Source organism: Pleurodeles waltl, chromosome 2_1 (genome assembly GCF_031143425.1).
Source record: "Pleurodeles waltl isolate 20211129_DDA chromosome 2_1, aPleWal1.hap1.20221129, whole genome shotgun sequence".
Classification (NCBI taxonomy): domain Eukaryota; kingdom Metazoa; phylum Chordata; class Amphibia; order Caudata; family Salamandridae; genus Pleurodeles; species Pleurodeles waltl.
In genome coordinates, this window is record NC_090438.1 from 41,112,217 (window position 1) to 41,127,586 (window position 15,370).

The following is a 15,370-nucleotide window of genomic DNA, read 5'->3' on the forward strand; positions in this document are numbered from 1 at the left end:
CAGCTGCTTAGAAAATGAAATATTAACAGAATAATAAAGTGTATATAAATAAAGAAGCAAAATGTACAGTTGAACATTGAAAAAATATTCTGTAAATGTAATGGAATTTAAAATTGGAGCCTAAAAGCTAAGTTTGTGTTCTCAGATTGATTTGTGAGAGCAGAGCAAGTGCATGAACAGAATATAGTGTGGACAATGCGTGGCCACAACTGAATTCAGAAAAGCTCCAACCTTTCCATTAAAATTTAGATTTGTTTTAGATGTGTTTGTAAATTAATTAAAATGTTTAATTATCTGAATATTTGTTTGATGAAGGCTTGTTTCTGTTTTTTTCTGTATTGATTTGTGGTTCAAAATATTGCAGATATTTAGGCCGGGGTCCCTGGCTGCCAGTAATTACTCAGTGGGGGGGTCCCTGGCTTCCAATAATGATTCAGTGGGGGTTCCGGCTTCCAGTAGTGATTAAGTGGGGTCCACAGTCAAAAGGTTAAGAACCGTTGATTTACACTATTCTCGCCAGGGTGTGTGACCTGTTGAAACCAGCCTTGGATGCGCTACACCGGCCACCAGCAGTCGCGGGTGGTGGCGAGGTAAAGTGGCGGCCAGGAAAGGAGGGATTAGGGGCCGGGGGGATGTTTGGATACAAAACAAACAAAAACATTTAAACAAAATTAAGTTACCTGAATCCCTCCATATCGCTGCTCTTCTGTCTCCACAAGGCACAGACTCCCATAACGCCCCGCGGACAATCCTAATGCTGCTCTCATGCATACGTGAGAGCAGCGTTAGGATTGGCTTGAGCGCCCACACTTTGCGTTCCGAGACAGACTTGGGAGCCTGTGCCTGCTGTCTCCAACTTGGCAACGCAGCTCTGGTTGGAGAGAGCTCAGTGCGCATGTGTGTGTGGCCACACAAACGTGCACTGAGGGGTGTGCCACCACTCCCCCTTTCTGCCTGTCATCCCCCATGGCCCTGCCCCCTTGAAAAATAAAACAATAATAACCATGGTTTATTATTGTTTTATTTTTCAAGTTTTACAGTTGTTGCTGCTGGTGGAGGAGGTGACGCTCCTTCACCATAGCGGAGCCGCCGACGCAGGCTGCCAGGAGACCCAAAAATAACATGTCAATTCTCTGTACCAGGCACGTGGCTTATTAGGGTGACCGACCCCCACTTCCAAGCTCCCGACCACCCCCATACCTTGCAGACCCGGCAACTGGCAAACCGCATCTCTGATGCAGCCATCAAACAAGACCCAAAGTTGTGAGGTCTGTGGGCCAGGGCTGAGGCCTCGGGCAGAGGGGAACTACAGCCCCTGCAGACGAGGCCAGAAAAATCAGAACTGCCCCTGAATTCACAACACCTAGGGTAAATTAAAGAGCAACAGGTGGGGCGTGCTCCTCACCCATCCGAGACTCTCCTTTGCTTTGTAGCTTCCCTAGCACTCCGAAGTAACCAGAAAGACTAGTGTAGCTCTTTACGAAGGTGTACACCTCATGGATAGTTATACATGTCAGCTTAATAAAATGCACATTAATTCATCCTCTTCAGGATGTGGAGTCACAGCCATAGCAGCCCACTTCAGAACTGGAAAACCAGGTTCGAGTCTCGGCGTCAGCTCAATATCCTGTGATTCTTGGTAAATCACTTAATCTCCCGTGCCTAAAAAAATCTGTGTCCTTGTGTAATGTAACTGATGCTCATGTAAAGCACTCCAACATCTTCGGGTCTATTTAGTGCTATATATATATATATACTTTTTTTTAAAACTACTCCTGTAAGCCCTACACTCCCACCAAATGCCCTCAGGACTTCACATAGGTGGCCATACTATGATAACACTGCCTTTCTCACACCAGACTGCGGGATTGCAGCGGAACCTATACCAGGGCTGAACCAATCAGTGTTCGTTGATGGCCATAAACCGAGTCCCACCTGTCTGTACTGTCCCAGACCACTTTTTCCAGAAAACATTGATAAATAATTGCAAGTAAAAAGACCTTCTTTAAATGCTGATATGGCTAACCTACAGCTTGTACCAGGCGAGATGTGCCCAATTCCCATTACTTCACTCACTCAATTAATGCCCAAATAAAATCTGAAACTAAAACAAGCCCACTGCAGCACAAATCTAACAAATTCTGCCCATTTGTTGCTGAAAACTCGAAGGAAATCCAGCCACACTGGCTGCACGCCATAGCTTCTCTTTAGTCCTTCTACTGCTGAGTTTGCAGAACACAAAGGTGTCCTCCTGCGATGTTGGTTCTTGTGCAGTGGTTCACTGGAGACAGGGCTGGATTTTAGCGTGTGTGTGCTGGGCCCAGGCCCAGTGCGCCAACCTCCAAAGGGATGCTGGATGTTTCTGCAGCTGTCTCCCTACACTTAGGTACAAAGAAAAATGTGTTTTAACAGTTTTTCTGGAGGCTGCTGGTGCCATTGTCTGTTTCGTGGTTATTTTTGTATTGGGCTTCTTAATTGTGCCCCCTAGCCTTCCTTGTACTCCTTCCAAATTTTAAATACATAGACAATTAGAGGATGGAGGGATGCCCAATTTGGTTTCCCTCAGGGTGCTCACTGAGCAAAGGCCAGCTCCGACAAAGTTTTGACCTAACCTTGGTCTTTCTCAGGGCGCATTGTAACTGATCCGCTTACAAGTTTGTGCAGGCACAAGCTGTAAGGGACACTGAGATAGGCCTCACGTAGCTGGTGTCAGGGTGCTCCTTTTTCACCTGAATGTCACGCAGGATCCTATAGACACGTTTTACTTATATGCACAATTGGTGTTTGCTGCTGTGAATAAATAATGCACCAGTGTACTGTTTTATACCATGAAGTTTTAAAATGGTTAACTGGTTTCTCTTGAGGACTATGGGTGTATTATGTTTTGCTGTAGGATAGTAGCAGGTTGAGAAGCATGTGCTGTGAGAAACCTGCAAGATTTTGGGGGCCCATCGGTGCCCAGGCTTGATTGTAGGGCCCATTCCTATGGTACTTTCCTGAAATAAGGGCTCAGTGGTGTAGTCCCCATAGTATGACTGGATGCAGAATAATGCGTTGAGTTTCCATTCGGAAAGTCAGTGCTGCGTTTTTCTGGTCTGCGGTGCGGTGATTTATCAGCCGCAATGCAGGCTTTGCGTCGATTTTCGACACACAAGGATTTTCTTGAAGAGGTGTGAAGTCTTTGTTGGCCCTGATACTTCAGAAACAGGAAACAAGTTCAATTCAAGCCCTTGGAGAGCACTTCAGGAGGAAGGCAGAGTCCTACCAGTAGAGTCAAAGGCCAGCAGGGCAACAAGCAGGGCAGGACTCCTTCTCGGCAAAGCAGTCCAGATGAGTCCTTTGGGCAGCCAGGTAGTTCATCTGACAGAGTGAAGGTGTAGGTCCAGAAGTGTCTGATTTGGTGGGGTCAGAGACCCAGTTTATATACCCAAAAATGCCTTTGAAGTGGGGAAAACTTCAAAGAGTGGTTTTGAAGAGCACAAGTTCCCCTTTCAGCCCAGTCCTGTCTGCCAGGATCCCTGTGGGGGTTTATCAGTCCTTTGTGTGAGGGCAGGCCACTGGCCTTTGAAATTTAAGTGTGAGCCCCTCCACCCTTCCAGCCCAGGAAGACCCATTCAGTTTGCAGATCAATGCATATGTGACTGAGTGACCTGTGTTTATTGTTGTCTGGGTGGAATGTACAGGGGGAGCTGTCAACCAGCACAGACCAGACGTGGATTGGAGACAGGTTATATGGTACAGATGGCAGTAAGTGCAGAGAAATGCCCACTTTCTTAAACCCAACTTCACCAGTAAGCAGGATTTTCTATTACCATTCTGGCAATACCAAACATGACAAGGCCACTCCTTCCAGATCAGAATCTACCACTTATATGAGGGCAGATCTAATGCTAGTCTGAGAGGAGCAGGCCTCGCAGTATTAGAAAATGAATTTGAGTTTTTCACTACCAGGACATGTAAAACACACAAGTACATGTCCTTCCTTTTACCTACATAGCACCCTGCCCTACGGGTTACCTAGGGCCTACCTTAGGGGTGACTTCTATTTAGAAAAAGGGGAGTTTAAGGCTTGGCAAGTAGTGTTAAATACCAAATCTAAGTGGCAGTGAAACTGCACACACAGGCTTTGTAATAGCAGGCCTGAGACATGGTTAAGGGGCTACTTATGTGGGTGGCACAATCAGTGCTGCAGACCCACTAGTAGCATCTAATTTACAGGCCCTGGGCACATGTAGTGCACTTTACTAGGGACACACAGGCACATTCAATATGCCAATTGGGTTGGAACCAATGTTACCATGTTTAGGGGAGTGAGCATATGCACTTTAGCACTGGACAGCAGTGGTTACGTGCGCAGTATCCTAAAACCAGCAAAAAGGAGGTCAGAAAAAGGAGGAGGAAGGTAAAAGGTTTGGGTTGATCCTTTAGGGAGGCCATTTTCCAACAGGAAGATAAGATATTTCTACAGAAGACACAGAAATGAGTACAAACCAGAGTAAAGAACAATCGATCACTAGCAAAGCCAATAGGACACGTCTTTTGGCTGTTAGTACGTAGCTGTTGACTTTGCTAATGTTTTCTGCCAGTACATGTGAGTGCTTACAGTATGGCGCAACTGCCATTTTTTTTTTATTACTGTTGCTAGATGACGGGTGCTAATCTTAGAGGGAATAATAATAAAAATAATAATTTAATATTTAAATGTGCATGAATGCACGTTTGGAGGAAAAAAAGAGCAGCCCGGTTGCAAGTTGCACCTTCAAACATTTAAAAAAAAAAAAAAAATCTTTAAAACAGAAAAACTACAGTAGAAGTGATGTGGGAACAATAGATGAGCTGGCGGAGGGGAGAAGTCAACGTAGTGGGGATCAGAGAACGGGGAGCCACGGAAGCACTTGAGGGAGGAAGAGAAGAAAATACAATGAAAGCCAAAATACAGCTGGGTGAGGTAGGAAGGAGCGCCATTTAGTGCTCTTGGAAGGGGTTGTTTGAGGGGAAGTAACATACGAGCAAAGAGCAGGATAACACGTGCACTCAGGTAGTGGAGAAAAAGAAAAAAAAGTTGCCTCAATGCAAGTGGCGAAAGCATGTAAGTCATTGTTGTGACTTGAATTGTTGATATGCGTTCTCTCCTTAGTTACAAGTTTTTCCTGCTGCTCTCAGCCACTGTGTGTGTGAGGTCACGGAATGTTGCTGGGTGCCTGGGTGGTGTGAATGCTCAGATGGTGAGAGTGGGCTTAGCAGCAAGGATGCTGCTCCTGGTGGGACGTTACCTGTAACTAAGCTGAATAAACCTACATCTAACCTACAAACGATCTATCCTTAATTACAACACTCATCCAACCAAGAGGATGGTAAAGAAGCGATGCTTGGGTGAAGGACAAACACAGAAAGAGGAAGGAAAGCCATGGTATAAGGAGCAGGCAAATGAGATGGACCAAAACATAAATATGTGAACGGGCTGACCCCACAGCTCTTACTAAGTATGAACATTGTGACTAATAGGTTTCGCCTAGTTCCTTTATGCGGAACCTTAACAACAGAGCGTGCTCCGTGTTTGGGAGCATACTAAAGGAAATAGGATTTGGGCACAAGGAGAGTGAGGAATGGCGTGTTCAGTCTGAACATACAGAGGACCCAGCTGGAATGCAAAATCACGAGTATCCCAAGAAATCTCAGACCACACCACTTTTTTGGTGGGTTTATGATATAGAGGATGATGTATTTATCACACTGTTATTACATTGTTAGAGCTGCATAAAATATACATGGCTTTCTGTGTAACATTCAGAAATCCAGAGATTTATGAAATTACTACTCCAGGTTTGAAAACTGCACCAGTCTCTGGCAGATGAAACCGTCCTGCCCCATTGAAGCTGCATCCAAAAATCAGGCAAAATGATACACAAAGAACCAGGACAACAACTGGCGAGAGAAAGGGCACTTTATTGGAACAGACCTGAAGCCACGTATCCCCCAATCCTTAAACCTCCCCCAAATTATTAACTCCCCAATATCACCACCACAAACATCCACTCCCAACCTGCTTTCTCTCCAACCACTTTCCTTTCAAACCGGACTATGCATTGCCTTCATGCGCCATACCTGCAAACATCTTCCCTGGAGCACCCAATCCTTCTGGTGTAGTGCCTCAGGCCTGAGATTCCTTGCCAACCAGGAAAACCCCATAGGTGTTGTCCTGACCGATCCTTGCACCCGCCCCCTCACCAGCTGAATCCAACTTAACAGAAGAAAAAACAAGAGGCTGACGCTCAAAACAGTTGCAACAATCCTCACCCCCACAAACATTTTGTTTTGGCCGTCGCTCAAGCATCTCCTTCAATAACACGATGAACACATAATACCCACGCCAGGAACCTCGGATCATCATCATTCACCGGAAACTGGGCATGACTGCACGAGTCAGCGCTGTCACTGCATCCTGCTTCCACACCCTGAAGATGCTGAGGAAGATCTTCAAAAGGCTCCAAAGCAACACCTGAAAAACAGTCACTCCCACCATCGACACCAGAAAGTTGGGCTACAGGAACACCCTCAAAGCAGGGATCACCAAGTAACTGACCAGAAGACTACGAACAGGCCATCGTATGGATTAATGACCAATAATCAATGTTATAAATATCGCGCACGACTGTTCTGCCAGGTAGTCAAAGAACAGAAAATATCTACGAATCAGTTACCAACAATTCACATCATCATCCAAAACCTCATGTATCTAATGCAACAGTCGGAGGACCAGCTGCCCAGTCTCTTTATAGTGTCCAGTGATAATCGCAGCTTGCGTGCTTTCGTGGCTGCGTATGTTTGACAAGAATGTGTCTCAAAATTGCTAGCCTCTCTCCCTGAGGTGGGCGACACTTCTGTATCCCTTCCTAACAAATGAAACACTGTCAACCTGCTGCCGTCCAGCTAGCTAAAACCCTTCTCCTGTCAACCATCCCTAACTTTAGTAACTTCCTCCCAAGCCCCCACCAGGCACAAATCCCTCCCCCCACCCCACCACAAGTCTTTGACACCACCCTGCAACACTACCCTTAATTCGCTGATCTGTCTTAGACCTCTGCAGCCACAGTTTACAAGCATCTTCTTGCAGTCTAACCTCTGTAACTTAAATCCCTCTTGCCTTCCTACTGCCCAAGAATGCAAACACTTAAAAGGTTCCAGAAAACCACTACAACATGCAGTTTAAAAAGCAGAACACAAGCCCACCTTTAAATATCTAGTCAAAAAACACTTTGCATGCGTTCCAACAGTTTCCATGTCCATCTGGCTGACCTTTGCTCTTTTGGCCAGACTTGTAAAATGCCTCTACCTAGCTGCCCGGCAGAGGCCTCATGAGCCCCAAAAGTACTTCCCGTAGAAAGCAGCCCCCAAGAGCTTGCCTGCTATAGTCACCGCTGACATCCACATGGTAAGTATTTAGCACATCTTCTCTCCTTGCCACCCTGTCCTGCCCTGGCCTGGCTCCTCCTGTTACTCAGTCCTATGCCAGACCTAAATCCACCCCCTGGCCCTTTTCCCCTTTCTGCTCCTATGTGTTGTCCAACTTAGGAACCCTGCTCCAGTGATTAATTTGTAAAATAAGTGTCGGTGCCCAAAGCTGTGCTCAGAAGCCAGCAATCAGCCCTATGAATATCGGGGCGCAGAATACTAAGGCAGTCTAGTCTCGATTCCAGTTCATGCCTCTTTCATCCGTCCCCTACATCTCACACTCAGGTTTTTCTAACCTGCTTTCCTCCCTTCAGCACTGCTTTCCTCATCCTTTCCTCTGAGGTTTTTCTCTCTTGCTCTGGGTGAAAGTTGGATGTCGACAAAAAAGTTCCTGGCAACCACCAGCTCAAATTAAGCACTGCCCTGCTCTCTAGCTGGAGAACATGCTTTTTCAGGAAGAGTGAAAGTCACACAGGCGAGTGTAAACAGTAAGAAGTGAAAACATGGTGTGCAAAGACCAAGGAGACACTTGAAGACAGTGTGGTGGGACCTAGGTAGGCACTGAGAAGGGGAGCACAGACTGGGAGCGAGCTCTGGGCCATTGAACTGTGTTGAGCTGATAGAAAAGGAGGAACAGAAGAATAAAATGGACTCTAGATCAGCGTGCACCAAGAGACTAGACCAGGAGACCTGGAGCAAGAGTAGAGCAGTAGCTCAGGTCAGAAGACTAGGTACAGGGTGATGACCTTAGCAGCAAGTATGACCCCATTTTGTGGATCGCTTATAGAATTAAACAAGAAGTTTAAAAAAATAGAAGTGAAGTGGTTAGAGAAATAGAATCCTAAAGAGTTTCTTCTGAGGTGAGGAACATCAGGGAATCCAAGAGGGAAGAGACGGACATTGGTCAAGGCGAGGCAGCAAGGACTTCACTCTTGCCGTGGTTGAGAGGAGTAGGGTGGAAGGGCCTCCACTGCCTGAATAGGTGAGCTGAAGTAGTCTTTTGAAGATTAGAGCCAAGTGATGGGAATGTCTTGGGTCTGGGAATCATCCACATTAAAAATATCACTAACTTGTGAACTGTTGTAGTGGGACGATTGACCAAAATCACCAACCGTATCCTGCCTGTGACTTTATCTTGCACCTGCTTATTCTAATGCCTCCTTTTTTGCCTTCAGGTGGTTGTGACGAAGACCCTCTTAGGTGAATGTCACTTGGAGGATTCCCCGCTCGTGATGAATGTGGAATTATCCCAGGTTCCAGAGAAATCCCGGTGCTGGACTTTGCTTAACCGGATACGTTTTTATGGCATGAGCACAGCAGTATTTGAAAAAAGAGACCGGGGGCTACTAGAAGTTGAAGCGGTTTAAAGATTTCTGTATATTTATTGAACACTAAGCACTCGCCCCTGATGCACATAGACCAGAGTTGGGGTCTTAAAGAGGAGGCTGCCGGTGAATGAGGTTCCATTGCACAGACCTCGTGCACAGCCAGGCTAATTTCTGGGTGCCCCTTGTCAGGACATGGCGTCTCCGTGGGGCGCCCATCTTTCGCTACAAACATGGTGACTGTGGAGGCCATGTGGACAGCATGTGGGGCTCCCAATTTACACCTTTCAATCGGATCTGCACATGTTGTCTGTCTTTGTCTGTCTAGATATATTTTATATATATGTATATTTTACCTGTTTCTTGTACACAGTACTTAACAATTTCTTACCATAGTTGAGTAAGTATATTTATATTACACAAATTTATTGATGGAAATTGAAATAAAAGTGTCACAATTATTCTCACTAGTGCTTTCCAATCATTTTCCGGACCCCACTCATGAAGGTGCCAAAATACAAGTCAGACCTTTGAATGAGGGCAGGTTTTTTGTTCCAAACGTATTCACCCTTTTCGAATGCAAGGACAACCAGTAGCCGAGAAGCAAACAAACTTAGACTCTTCCCTCACTTTGGATCTTCCCCAACCAACTTACGTATACAACCCTGATCCTAAAACACATCTCCTTGTTGAGTTCACAACTATACTAAACAGAAAAGGAGTTTTTCGAACGCTGCTCTGGTAGTTTTGTGAACCCAGTGTTTTTTTCTTTGTTAGGTTTCACAGACCCAGATTGACAGTCTCCTCAATTAATGCCTTTTCATCAGTACGGGCACCATCTCTCAGTTCTGTCTTTACTGTTACGCTAGAGAGGTGTTCCTTCCTCTGCAGAGAGATGCTTCAAGGAGGGAACAGAAGTGTGGAGCTGCAGCAGTGAGAGGCCACATTCATGATGTGGACAGTGGCTGATCTCCTAGGAGGTCCCACCAGTCTCAGCATCAAAGGAACAGTGACTTCTGGCAGGAATTCCTGGCTCACCCTTGGTATAATGGCAATAGCCACAACACCTTCCTCAGAGGAAATGTCTTAAATGAACTTAAAAGGTACAATCTGTTAGAGACAAACATTTAATAAGAAAAATATCACGAGACACCATTGATTTGATATGATGATCAAAAGTTACAAGAAAACAAATGTAATGCCACTAAAAAGAATTTGGAAAAGAGCTTAGTGTTGTTGGAAAGTCTTTCTTTTATGTGGCTAAAGAACTGCCCCAGGACAAGCTCTTCTAGTCCTTCTAGTTGCAGAGGGCCTATCATAGCTCTGCTTTCCTGTCCCTAAGTGAATAACCATTGCCAATTGGTCCAGTGGAATCATTCCAAAGAAGTTGGCATTCACTGCCTCTGTTTTTGGGACATGTAGTATCTCCAAGATTCAGCAAAGTATAAAGTTCCACTGGGGCTGCCAGAGTTTGACCCCTGTAGCTCTGAGGATTGGCAGATGAAACATACTTGAGATGAAAAATACACACACAGATGTCCAGAATGCAGAGATTTGTCTTGCAGGCAGTAACTTTTCAGCGCAGAGGCAGTAAGGGTTGTCCTTTGTACCCTGAAGTCCCAAGAAGGGTTTCTCCTTGGTGTGATCAAAATGCCCTACTTGATAGGGAAGACAGGTGCAATATTGATGAGGATCTATCCAACCCTTTAAAAATGTCTTGCTTTCCCTGGTTTTCAGCAGTTTGATGCATTAGGTATCCTGAAATTCTTTTGTGGCAAACAAAATCCTAACGTTGCCAAAAACAATATGAAAACTCCAGTCCTCAGCTGTGTACCCTTCTCCTATCCTGAACTCCAAAGTGGGTCTACCAAATAGAGTGGCTAACTTTCAAAGGACGTTTCCTTCCTTGTGCCACAACAGGGCACAGGCCTCTTGTCGCATCTGTGTCCGGCGAGTCTCAGAAGCATATTTGGTATCGGAAGAATGCTAGAGAGGTCTGTAGTGACCCTTGGGCAGCTCTTTCATTTCATCTTTCTTTCCTGCCATTGTGTGGCTCGTCCCTGGAAGTATCAGGTGGCAGGCCGAGCTGTTCAGAATATGCAATTGCAGACAGAAATGTCTATGCCTTTATAATGCACTTAACGGAATTCAAGCAGGGTGTATGTCATATTCTGAAACTGGGAGAGGGTTTGGTAATAAGAATCTAACCTATATGCTGCAAATTTGGTTTTGATAGTTTCCTATTGAATGTTACAGATTTAAATTTTAACGCCAATTTACATATTGTAAATATACTCTGCAGCAGGTTTGGTTTTTATGAAAACGTAATCTAAACTTGTGTTTTATCTTATAGTTTTGGGGTGAAGGAAAGTGTTTGCTCCAATGTATCTGGTCTGTGCAGCATCTCTGCACAATATAATTTGGTTTTTTAGGTTAATTTGGTCAATTTGCAAATAAAAACCGCTGTCTAAGCACCACAGTGATTAGCAGGCCATGTCCAATGCAAAGGTCAGCGTTCCAGCTTCCCGGAGCAAAAATATGGGGAAAGCACAGTAAAAATGAAGTATTCACGAGCCCCTCTCACAATCGCGGGTAAAATAAGTGCTTGTTCTCGTCCTAGCGTCTCCTGCATTGCCCTCACCCATCTGCAATGTCAGTACTTCCAAAGTACGGAGAGCCTCGAACCTTTCTTATTGGCCCCTTCTCTCTTGCAGACTGATGGAGGTTCAAGGAGTTACATTGGAGGCTGCACTCAGTCTCATTCTTTGGTAGTCTCTCAATCGCTATGGATTCGGACAATCCTGTGTCCAAGCTCGCAACGCGTGGACCGTATGAGACGCTCCTTTCTACGAATACTGCGATCGGGATGCTTCACCACAAGGAGCGCAGCAATCTGGCCGAGAGGTCTTGAGAAAGAGCTGGTTCTGAGCCATCAACTGCCTTAGCCTCCTCTGCTTCCTCTGTTTGTGGAATCTGCCCTTGGACAGGGCATTGTATCAACCCTATACGCAGAGTAGGATAAAGTTACTGGTATGACGACTCCCATTAATACTCGCTTTCTCCTACCCCTCTGCTATTTCCTCACTTCATTCCAACAAGTATCTTAGGAGAGCGCTGGCGAGGAGACACACGTGCAAGGATGGAGTTTATGGCCATGGTTTTGATGGGTTTCCTTCAGTTCTCAGCCTTTGTTCCTTCTGCCATAGGGTGATGGTTTCATCATCCTTCATAAGCCTTCAACGTATGGAATCACCATTGCTTCAGAGGCTCGTGCCGAAGGTTCCTCCTTCGTGTCACCTCTGCCATGTTATTGTGCTCCAGTAATCTGCGTTTTCCTGTGGTGTGGTTGTGTCTCCATGATGGTGTAATTGAACGGCAATGTGTCTCTTGAATCTGCATTCTTTGCCTTGCGATGCTCATAAAGACAGTTTTACTGTCTCCCTCGTTCAGAGACTTTTCAATCTTAGTTTTATGTTTTTTTTCTGCTCCTAGCAATGGAGCTCCAAGGTACATTCACACGTCAACTTGCTCTACTGGAGGTTTACCAGTTACTGCACTTGTGACCAGATCAGCCTGTTCAACATTGGCGCATCCTGAAGACTTCTGGTCCTTGAGACTTGTGAATGTCTTCTCAGCACTGAAACTCTTCATCACAATTGTTCCTGTGTCCACTGGACCACCTGGTTCAGACTCGAGGCATTCTCAAGACTCATCAGGTCCTTCAGCTAGGTTGAAGAAAAGGTTGGATGCGTCGCGACGCCTTGCAGAGGGTGTACACACTCCCTTAGGGATGCATCACTGTTCCTCGCTTGAGGCATGCGCCTCAGCATCTCCACTGCAGAGAGATTTGGTATATTTCTGACAATTGCTGATAAGAACTAAATGACCATAAGAGAATTTCTAATTTTCCAATGTTGAACTTCCAGAATTGGCTGTTGAAGTAAAATCGCTGTATTGCACCACCTCCAACCCCACGGTTGCCGACTCAGGACCACGTGCTAACATCTTTGTACTCACTTCCGGTCCCTTCCCTCATTCTTACCTTCTTTGTAGTTTCCACCTTTCTTCCCTTCTTTTGCTCTGTCCTTCCCTTCCTCTTTACTTTGTTCCTTCTATCGCTTATTCTCTCACCCCCTCCCTTTTTTTTCTACTTCTCTTAAATATATTATTATTGTTCGCTATTGGTGCTTGTATCATCAACATTTGTATCTCTATATGGGTATGAGCTGGGCATGCATGTCACCGTATTTGCTGTTATTTCTGAATTCTACCAATAAGATAATTGACAATGAGGGCCACGTGTGCTATAAAAGCCCCGGAAGGCTGCAGATGTGCCTAGCGAAGGTCCTGTGCTCGGTTGCTGGTTATGTCTGCTATGAAAGGACCTCAGGAATCCAAGATTGCAGCAGGAAATGGGAATCTACAGCTACAACCAAAGAAGACCCACACTTTGACACTCAACGGGTAACTCTTGAGAACACCTCTCATAGTTGAAAGTGACATCGGAGTCTCCAGTCTGATTCAAGAGCAAAAGTCTGCATTCACAGAAGTGCCCTTTGCAGTGTTTGACATTGCCAACCTACATTTTCAGAAACCAGTTAGGATCCCAGTTGGTCTCAACTTTCTCAATTGCAGCATGTGGTAGTGGGTCAGCTCATGCCACGTCACCACCTTAGCGCAAGCTCTACTGAGGTGGTTCACACTGGTCCTAAATATGCTCCAGTCAACCAGAACTGGCCGTGTCAAAATTGCTGCGTAATCCAATAATTCCAGTGGCCTTGGCCAAGACTGAGTCCGCAGTGACAAAACCGAGCTCATGTCCCAGTCTGCAGCTTGTTATCAATCAATTAGTGCTTGTAAAGCACAACTACTCACCCGTTAGGGTCTCAAGGTGCTGGGAGATGGTTGGGGGGGTGAGAGAAGAGTGTAGCATCCACTGGTGCGGTGGTTCTTTTAAAAAGGCCATGTCTTCAGTTCCTTGGTGAAGGTGGGGAGGGAGGTGGTTTGTCTGATGTGGATGGGGAGGGTGTTCCAGGCAGAGGCTGTGAGGTAGAAGGGGCGTCCTCCTGTTCTGGTTTTCCTGATGTGGGGTACTTCTGCGAGGGAGAGCTGGGCTGAGCGTAGGGTCCTGTGGGTACGTGGAGGTTGTGCTGCTATGATTCATGCAAAAGCTTCATTTCTAGATTTCCCTAAAAAATACTGCTGGAAATGTGCTTGGTGTTAATTGGCTTTGGGAATTGAGAAATCATTCCTACAAGGACTTCCACCAACATTGCTCCCGCCGCCACAATAAAACCATCTTCAGCGCGCTCTGTTGGACTTCTCCGCCTGTAGCAGCAGCCTGAGGACCGGTGTCTGCAGTCAGAGCAGGCGGGGCCACTGCTGTGAGCCTGTTGGTAAAGGGACCGGGGCCCCTCAAGCAACCGAGGACAGTCGGAGACGAGGAGACCTGTACGCGTGTCAGGTGGACAGTTCATACATTATTTACATTAATATACCACGCGCGGGTTGACTCCACCCATTGAGTTTAGTTCCTCCACCCAAATGCCTGATACTTTGAAGCCAAAAGGACTGTTTTTCAGTTTGTTTTTCCTTCCCAGGCTACTGCTTGATACTAATGTAAATAATCTCTGGACTGACCACCTGACAGCATGTGTAGGTATCACTGTGTGTCCTGAGGGAGGGACCGCTGAGAGTCCGGTACCACTGGTCCCTCTGTACCCATGGGCTTTCCTTGGTCCTTATAAACACACTGATCTTAGTTCGAGCATCAGTCTTCCTCACTCGGTCCTCCCGAGTCCAGACGAAGCCCAAGCAGAGATCCAAACGTTTAGGGTCACTCTCCTGAGCAGCAAGAGATGCTCCCACCCGGGGTGGTACCCGGCTCCTGGGAGCACCTTTCGGGAGCCACCGTCTCCGGATCTCTGCTATGGTTTCCACTGGCACCTGCCCCAGGCTCACCAGGGAAGCTGCCTCTTAGATAGTCCCTGGCACCGGGAGCGCCATGCCCTGGTCTACATGACTAACACCGACTGCATGGATGTGATGCCACCCGCGGCTTGTGACTCCTCGCGCTCCCTTTGGGGCCCTCAGCCTCTAGGATGGACACATCGGTGCCACAAACGGGGGAGGCTCGTGCGCCACCATCCTTCATTTGGGCCCAGTTTTACGGGCGAGCGCAAAGCGTTCCGTCCATGATGTAATCTCTCTTTGGGCTTCAAACCACGCCCAGGTCACGTCAGTCACTTTCGTTGGTTCCTGGGCTTGTCTTTAAAATCTCCTTGCTTTCATTTGTGAAAGGCATGCATACGTCATGCCTTTTCCGGTGTTTAGCCCTCCTACACAGCACCGGTAAAGTACTGAAACCATTCAAGGTTTGATGTTTTCAGCCCGGGTTTCCGGACTACTTTATCTGTTTATTTTCCCCGCAGCGCGATCGCTTTGGGGTTTACATAGCGCGATCGCGCTCAGTTTTTTCGTTTTCAGATTCAGCGCGATCTCTCTTTTTTTTTTTATTTGTGTGGCAAGAAAAGTTAGGTTAGGGGTTTACAATGCAAATAGTTGCAACTCGAGCAAATGCGAGCCCCGTTACA

General features: G+C 46.3%; 1 protein-coding gene across 1 annotated transcript in view; it reads left to right on the forward strand.

Moving 5' to 3' along the window:
• LOC138260930 (uro-adherence factor A-like) overlaps positions 1-9,230 on the forward strand; it is a 312,276-nt gene extending 303,046 nt beyond the window's left edge. The window contains exon 10 of the mRNA XM_069209459.1: positions 8,628-9,230. Coding sequence (XP_069065560.1) covers positions 8,628-8,656 — 29 coding nt within the window. The 3' untranslated portion in view covers positions 8,657-9,230. The remainder of the gene's footprint in view (positions 1-8,627) is intronic.
• The last annotated feature ends 6,140 nt before the right edge of the window (positions 9,231-15,370 follow it).